Source organism: Silene latifolia, chromosome 10 (genome assembly GCF_048544455.1).
Source record: "Silene latifolia isolate original U9 population chromosome 10, ASM4854445v1, whole genome shotgun sequence".
Lineage (NCBI taxonomy): Eukaryota > Viridiplantae > Streptophyta > Magnoliopsida > Caryophyllales > Caryophyllaceae > Silene > Silene latifolia.
The window spans coordinates 138,347,401-138,356,346 of record NC_133535.1 but is presented as its reverse complement, the minus strand read 5'-3'; the positions used below and the strand labels follow the sequence as shown (position 1 = coordinate 138,356,346).

Below are 8,946 nucleotides of genomic sequence, written 5' to 3'. Positions count from 1 at the left end.
TCCGTGTCTATGAGAGCCAAAACCTCACTAGCTCGTGTCCCTTTTCCCGCAAAAGGTGCACGAGTCATCTTGCCTAAAAGGCAAGACTCGCATGTACCATAAGATTCGAAACCAAATGGTTTGAGCACTTTTGATAAAGCAAGTCTCTTAATGCGTCTTTCGTTTATGTGGCCTAAACGACAATGCCAAAGGTAGGATTCGTTTGGATCACCCTTTTTGAGCTTTTTGGTTTCCATATGATAAACGTCATTAACATCATTTAAAACATAAATGCCTCCAATTGAAATGGCCTTGCCATAAACCACATCATTAAAAGAAAAAGTACAACACTTGTCCTTAATCATAAAACAAAAGCCTTCCGCGTCTAACGCGGAAATGGAGATGATGATCTTAGTTAAAGTTGGTACAAAATAACACTTATTTAAATACAACTCTAAACCACTAGCTAAAGTGAGCACATAGGTCCCTACGGCAACGGCGGCTACTCTAGCTCCATTGCCCATGCGGAGATCCACATCACCTTTTGCTAGTGCTTGCACGTCCCTTATACCCTGCAAATGGTTACAAAGGTGAGAGCCACATCCGGTATCAAGTACCCAAGTGGAAGTACAAGCATAATTAACGTCTATCACATAGAGAGAGGAAATCATACCAATAGGCGTCACACGCCCTTCCTTGAGATCCTCCAAGTATTTGGGACAACTCCTCCTATAATGCCCATTCCCATTACAATGGAAACATTCGGCCTCGGAGAGCTTGACACTTTTTGCCTTGGGATTTCCATTCTCAACGGCCTTCCCCTTTCCCTTGCCATGTTTCTTTGACGATTTCTTGAATTGGGACTTTTCTTTCCCTTTTCCTTTCTTAACTCCAAGAGACATGTTCTTTAACTTCATGGTTAAAACATCTCCCTTTTCACTCCCACTAGCCTCCATATCCCTCTCCGCTTGGGTGAGGAGTGCATGAATTTCATGGTAACTCTTATCCATGTCATTCATGTTGTAGTTTACCCTAAAGTGGGCAAACTTGGTGGGGAGTGAGTGAAGGATACGATCCACCACAAGAGTCTTAGGAATCTTACACCCTAGACGCTCTAGGATGTCAACATATTTGACCATTTTGAGTACATGGGGACCAACCTTTTGGCCCCTCTCAAGCTTAGCTTCAAAGAAGCGTGCCGCCGCATCGTATTGACGGACTTTTAGTGTTTGTGAAAACATAGTAATCATACGACTGAAAATCTCGTAAGCATTTAAAGAAATGCATGAAAGCTTGAGCTTTGGGGATATTGACCATATCAACACATTCTTGATATCATTCAACATCCTCACATAGTCATCATAGACGGTCCGCACCGCCGATGAAGCTCTTGCACTGGGCTCGATTGGAGGAGCATCGGTCAAGTAAGTGAGCACATTGTCGGACAACGCGGCACTTTTGATGCTGGATTCCCATTCAAGAAAGTTACTACCGTCATCTTTTAAAATACATTTGTCCATTACGGACCTTAGCCATGAATCTTTGCCTAGTGAAGTAGTCGATGGAGTTGATGAAGTTGCCATTGCGAATTAAAATGCTACAACAAAAAGGAAAAATTAACATTCATTGTTTTTAAAAAATACTTGTAAAAACATGTTTAGCAAGTTTTAGCATTTATATAATGACCTCCCACTAAATTATATAAATGATTCCAAGACCCAAATATTAAACAAAAATGAGCATCGCTTGGGCGAAACATCCCATAATTGTGTAAATTCGGTAAGTCACGTTGACTAATTCTACCTCTAAAACTCTTGGTCGACGAATTTCCTCAAATTCATCGACTAGCCCCGGAACACAAGACCGTCTTATATCCTGTTGAGTCCAACCAATTTTAGCATGTGATAACCGTTTACCACCCTACTTACCCAAGGTAAAAAAAGAACACCCCGCTTGGGCGAGCGTGGCTCTAATGAACAAGAGATTCATAGGTGTTACTAATTGGTAAGGCTAATCTCAATTTTAGTTATGTGAGAGATCTTGTCAATTTAGTCATAAATTCCTTACAAGTGAATTAATTCGGTGAATGTAAATGACGTGAATTGACAACCGCGAAAATAAAATGCATGTGAATGGCGATTTTGGCATGCGCGAAAATAAAACAAGCAAACATGTAAGCATATGAATAAATCCTAGTATGGCCACCTAGTTAATAAAAACTAGTCTATTACATTTCGGAAACCAACTCCTTGGTCCCTTGCCTCTTCATTCCATAAGTGGCTCTTCCTTGTGGGATTTGGAACACCTTCCAAAAATAGACTAAAATCTCGTTTGTAATCTTCTTTTGGAAACGCCGGTAAAATAACTATTACAAATGAATTACATAGCTATTCCTATTATACATTAATTAATAAAATAAATAAAACTATTAATTAATTACAAACCGACGATACGAGATCGTATTTAATTACAAACAAATCGATATTCCCATTCATTTCGGGTAATAACGATTAAAATTAACTAGGCCATACTAGGTACAATAAGATAAATACTTTGAATAAATGACAATCATTCATTAAACTTAAATAAATATGCTTAAAATGCTGTAAAAATGATGCCAAAATAGCCCTATCTATCATTCATTGGTATCCATCTCGGTTTTTGTGGATTTAATCGATTTTTAACATGTAAAAATCAATAATTAACTCTTAAATCTCATTTAAGTCCAAACTAATTGTCCAAACTGATTTGAACCTCAAAATTAGTCCTCACTAATTTTATGACAAATTATTAGTTTGATTTGGTGATAATTTGCTAATTTAATCGATAAAATCATAATATTTAAGTAAAAATCCAAAATAATTGAAACATTACCCAAACAATTGAAACAAAAATTTTTAGTATTCTCGAACACTCCCAAGAACACCAAAAAGTCAGAAAAATTGCCCAAAAATTCCGGATAAAGTTTGTGAAGAAAAAGATCGATATTTATCGGTTTTTAACCACTAAAACCAATAAACATCAAAACAAAGTGAAAACACACATGCAAAATCACTTTTGACATTTAAATAATATTCTTAAATGTACATAAATTTATCATGGGCAGAATCAAAAGTTTCAAAATTATGATTAATTAATTTGACTTTTATCGACTTTTAACTCAAAAAATCAATAAACATGCAAAACTTCGAAACAACCTTCAACTTTTTGCATACAATCAGTAGAAAATACGCATGAACTACCATAAACAATCCATGCACCGAATCAACGTTTAACTAATTTTAGTCAATTTTTCACTAAAATGCGACATTTTGACTCGGTTTTCTACCAAAAAACATTAAAAAAAGCAAAATAACTTTAAAAATCACCAAAACATTCCACAAACCTTTTGAGATCAGTAGGTATGCATGTCCCAAAAATTTCGTGCTAAAACCTCTTCTAACACAATTTTTTAGTTTTTATAAATTATCACATAATTCATTAAAATGCTTAAAATGAACATGCAAATTACAAGCCTAAGCTCTGATACCACTTGAAAGATCATAGATCCATATTAGACTCTCTAATAAAATTAATTTATCTCATAAATTGTTATTAAGGTGATCTATGTAACATGCATGCTAATATGAAAGCATAAAAAGAGAGTATAAGGAAAAACAATTTCCTTACATTGAATTTGTGGTAAAAGGGCACAAACTAGTTCACCTTACTAGCTTGTTTTTGAGCTTAAACCAAATGGAAGATCCTCCTTGCAAATCTTCAATAAGAAGATCTCCTTCTTGTTGCACCCAAGAACTAACCCAATAATAATAACAAGTTTTGAACTAGAACTTGTTAATATTGTTCCCTTGATAAATATTAGTAATATCACTAACTAATCTTAGTAATATTATTAATGTATACTAGTAATGAATTATTATTGTAGAGAGATAGAGAAATAATGTTCACATGCAAAATATGTAGAGTGTGTAAGTGAGGTAGAGTGAAATGTGAACAATATATGGAGTGTAAGGGAAGGGAAGTGGCGGGTGGAAGAGTGTGGAAGTGGACAATTTTTGTCTTATAATTTTATCTTACATCACATGCAAAATGTTGTATAAGATAAATTATGGTAGTATACAAAATAAGGTGAAATGATTATGTGAGTAATCATCCACTACTCTTATTTTACACGGTCCACTTGACCATTTACGGGTCCATGTTGGTTCTTATATTTGTCGCACAAACCCGTGTAATTTTTATTTTAAACATCGTATCATGTTTAAATACTTCCATAATTAATTCGTCCAATTCACTCCGTAAATATACGTGTACCACTACACATATTATTTACGTACTAATATTAATCACATTAATCAATTAGTACAATTTTAGTAAATTAACAGTTAATTAACTAAAACCCGTTTCCCAAAACTTATTATTTAATTATCGCATAATTAAATAATAACTGCCGCTCCTCGAGTTCGCAACTCGAAATCTCTCTAAAAATAATCGACTAACCTCTTAGTCTATAAATCAAGGGACTAAACAAATTGTATCTCATACAATTAATTAGTTATCAATTGGGGTTCGTTCCTTTAGGTGTGACCGAAAGGGTCGATTGATCACCGCCGTCTCACGACAATAACGTCAAACTCTAGTCAGCCAACCGTTATCGATTTACGTTAATCAACTGACGAGGATCAAATAATTAAATATCTGATGATATTCTATTAATGAGATTTATTATGTTAACGCACTATTGTGGAGGACACTAACTCCAACAGTAGGATGACAGGCAGTCCAGGACTCCAAATCTCTCATATGAGGAGACTCCTTCCACATATGTTGGCAGGTATATTTCTCCTAGTGTGTTCTTTGTCTCTCCACTGAATCCTACTAGGACATTTGATTTCTTTATGATCTAGCTTTCATCAATCTTCATTGCTTTCAGGATATCAAGCATGATCAGGTTAACTGAGCTGCCTCCATCTACTAGCATTCTTAGGACACGTGCAGTTCCTATTTGCATGCCAATAACCAAGCCATTGTGATGTAGGTCAGGGATTTCCTGCATGTCAGTATCATCAAAAGTAATCTGAGGTAAATTTTTAGGTTTAAAAGGAGATTTTATTTTTGACTCCCTGGCAATTTTCTTTGCAGCCGAACTGGTCAGGCCACAGATCTCAGATCCTCCATTGATGAATTTGACCTCATAGATGGGTGGTGCTGGGGGCAGGCCACGTTGTTGCCTTTCCTGATCTTTTCTTGCTCCATTGTCTTCCCTGCTTTTTGATGGCATCAGATCTTTTAAGTAGCCTTTCTTTAGTAGGTAGGCCACTTGCCTGCGCAATCCCAAACATTCTTCTGTTGTGTGCCCTATGTCCATGTGGAATTCACACCATCTTGTAGTGTCTTTCCTTGAGTTGGGGTTGTCTGTCTTCTTTGGCCACTTGACAATGTCTCCCATGTTGTCGAGCCTTTTGATTAACCCTGCAATTTCAACAGAGAAATTATACTCTTGAATAGGGGGATAAGTATAGGAATTACCTCGTTGTTCTTGTGCATAGTTGACTTTTGATCTGTGTAGATACCCAGTATCTGCTGAGACTCCAACAAACACCCGATGATTATCGGACTACTACATGTTTTGGAATCGCAGCGTTTGATCGACAGTTTGTGTACAACTTTACGTCGGAACACTTAAAACGATTTCGAAAATAAAACATCTCAAAACATTTCAAAAATACCTGGAGTGTTTAATGCACGGCGACGGGGTCACAATGACGCTAACTAGAGTCAAAACCGACACCGGACCAAAAACCGACTCGAAAATTCAAATCCCGACTCCAACAACGAGTCAAACCGACTCAACCACAAAAACAAAATATCTCAAGCCTTCTACCTTAAGTTTTCCCGGATTCATGAATGGTCAAGTACCAAACATGTGACTACAAAACCTAGGATAGAACAAATCATGATTGCGTTTGTTGTAAAAGCGACAACACAGCTCGAAGACCCGCGACGTGGCTTGCGCCTCTTTGAGCAGCCCAGGTGGCCACGTCGCTCAAAACTCACACAACCACTCATTCTCCTATAAATACCACTCAAATGCCACCCATTTGAGAACTTACGCGAGTGTCCGCCCCCTCTTTTCTCACTTAAAATTCTCGACTCGACTTCTTAAGTCACAACCTGACGCGTATTTACGACCTACCGATCGTAAATACGAGCCTTACACATTGTTTGGTACCGTCATCGTGCATTAAATAACTTGACCGACCACTACACCATCACTAAACTTTAACACACTCTTTTTACTTACCAAAACGGTTTTAAACCGAGTTTTTCCGATCAAACGAGTTGTTACACTTACGTCGGTCACTCGCCATAACCAAACATGTAAGTATGAGGGTGTAAAAATCCTCTTTTATTATGTTTTCATTTGTTTCATGACTCTAACATGCTAAAACATGCATAACATGAACCAAAACATGGAATAAACGAGTCAAAACTGATTTTTGGTATGAGGCAGAAGCCCCTTAGGTCGCCAACTGGCCCGCGCCTAAATGGGGTACTCAGACCAGAGATCAACCGTGTTTGTTCTCGTCATTTCCCTCAATCCACTTTTCATATTTGTAATCGGTTTTCACCATTTCAAGTATTTTCGAACCATTTCTATTTTATTGCACATGTTTTAACCATAAAGCATTTTTCACCCTTGGTTCCTCATACCATGACGGTTAAATCCGTGTTTCGGTGATAATATTTGGTTAATGACATTTAAAAGGTATTTTAAAACCTTTTATTTCATTTCTTTACATTTTGGAAGGTATTTTAAAGCCTTTCATCATTTCTTTACTTTTCAAACAAACATATTAGTCACCAACACAAAGTCATCCTTGGTTCTACATACCATGCCGGATTTTAACCCGGGTACGATGACGAGTATCGACTAATAACATTCAAACGGACTTAAAACAATTAGTCCATAATCATTTTCAAAACTATTCATGTCAAGCTTGTCAAATCGAACCCGACACCGAATATTATCAAAACAGTGATGATTATTCGAGTCTAGTTCTTCAAATCAACAAATGCGGTCTAAACGACCCCTTCAAATCAAACCGGGTTCAAATACCCATTTTCAACATGTTTTATAACATTTTCTAGATAGTCAGAACACGGCATACAACCGTTGGCTAACCCGTGCCTCAAGCAGGCCTATTCTTTCTCATTTTCAAAACCAGAGGGAGGCCCCTTACACCGCCGGCTGGCTCGCGCCTCTTATAGCCGCCTGGTACAGGGCCTGTTCCCTTCCAGCATTAGTCTAGGACGATCCCGACTCCGGATTAACCCGGATATAGGACGGATCAGACGACTATTCGATAATTCAAAACCATATTTGCAAAATGCTTTACTAAGACAAATGGATCACGTTGTGCACCCTAAACCTAATACGGTAAATGGATGTTTAATTTCCGTCTTGCATGCAAATCAATCATTAATCCAACCCGACATCTTATACTTGATACTTGGATTAAATCAACCGACTTAGAAAGCTCTCATATGTTAGGTTTAAATTATTGGATGCGCATTCATGCATTCAAACCGTTTTATCAACCTTTCCATTCAACCAACCAAGATCGATCAGTAGAGGCAGCTAAACGCGGGCGGGATTGGGTGTCTGATTAAAGGGCTTCCCAATACGTACCTTCACCTCTTACTCAGAAACTTTGGATAGTGGACGACCTTATCCAGGGCGTACGAGAGTCATTCTAGAGATAGGATGCTAAAGAGGGACGATTTCCTTATCTTTAGTACTTATGTCAAAACGCTGCTTTGTGCTTCGATTTGACCGAGGTATAAAGTGGAATTCGAACGGGTTCCAGGCATCCCACAAATGCTTGGTGGCGACTCCGAACATTTCTAATCGTTTCGAGACCCTTACCGAGACGAAACCGACCGATCTAAACGATCTGGTTGAAGGCATCTTTACGCCGCCGAGCGTGGCTTTCAAAAGACCGCTGCATGTCCACAGATCGGCTGGGCTTGCAGGTGGCCCGTGACTACGGATTGATAGGTGGCCCAAATCCACAGACCGAGACGTGGCCCATGTCCACAGATTGGCGACTCCGCTGGGGATTACTAGGACACTTACGTCTTTGTGATCCCTAGATGGTGAGACTCGAACGAGGTCTTGGTTGGAATGCATTGATTGATATTACGGTCACGGTCGGGTTCCTTGTCCGGGCCCATAACCTAACCCTTATCGACCAATTGGCTCGTTTCGTCGGCGTGAGTTTTCTCATCCCCGCGTTTCGAATCCCGATTGAGTCAAGCATACCATTGACGTTACACATTTCTGTTTCGTCAAAGAGCTTTCATTGTTGGAAATCTATAACTCATTATTTAACATATTCTTATATGTTTCAAATTTATTTAGTCATAAAATAAATTGCAAATCTTATGCATACAAACTAAAATAGATAAATGAAGAAATCATTTTCTCACCATATGAAACTCGGTCAAATGGGCACCAACAAGATCTCCTTCTTGTTAGTTCTTGAGCTTTCCAATATTGGATGAACATACATGACCTCAAAGTAGAAGCCCTCCAATTAGTAGCACCCAAGACTATCCCTTAAACCCACAAACTAATATGTACTAGATATTTATATTATGGTTTACCTTAAAATTGATTACTAATACTCATATATTACATTGATAATTTTTAGTAATCTTTTGAACAAATTTGAATCAAAAATTCATCCTTTTTGATGAAGATTTAAGAGAGAAATAATTCATGAACTTTTGCATGTGTTTTGAATGGTAGAGTGTGATAATCATAAAAGAACAAAAGCCCTCTCATTAGTAGAGAGGCCACGCGGTTTGGGTGAGGCAAAAGGGACCAATATTGGTCCTTCACTTTTCTTTTTGTTCTTTTCTATACCTTAGGCTTGTAAGGCTAGTAGTAGGTTAGTGATC

The 8,946-nt window shown here is 37.8% G+C and overlaps 1 protein-coding gene across 1 annotated transcript; it reads right to left on the bottom strand.

The window, feature by feature from the left end:
• Positions 1 to 350: 350 nt before the first annotated feature.
• On the bottom strand, positions 351 to 1,118 carry LOC141609234 (uncharacterized). The gene is made up of 2 exons (XM_074428375.1): positions 653 to 1,118; positions 351 to 551 (listed from the first exon to the last, which is right to left on the bottom strand). Exons 1-2 carry the CDS (start codon positions 1,116 to 1,118, stop codon positions 517 to 519), a joined length of 501 nt encoding a protein of 166 aa, XP_074284476.1. The 3' UTR covers positions 351 to 516.
• Positions 1,119 to 8,946: the final 7,828 nt, after the last annotated feature.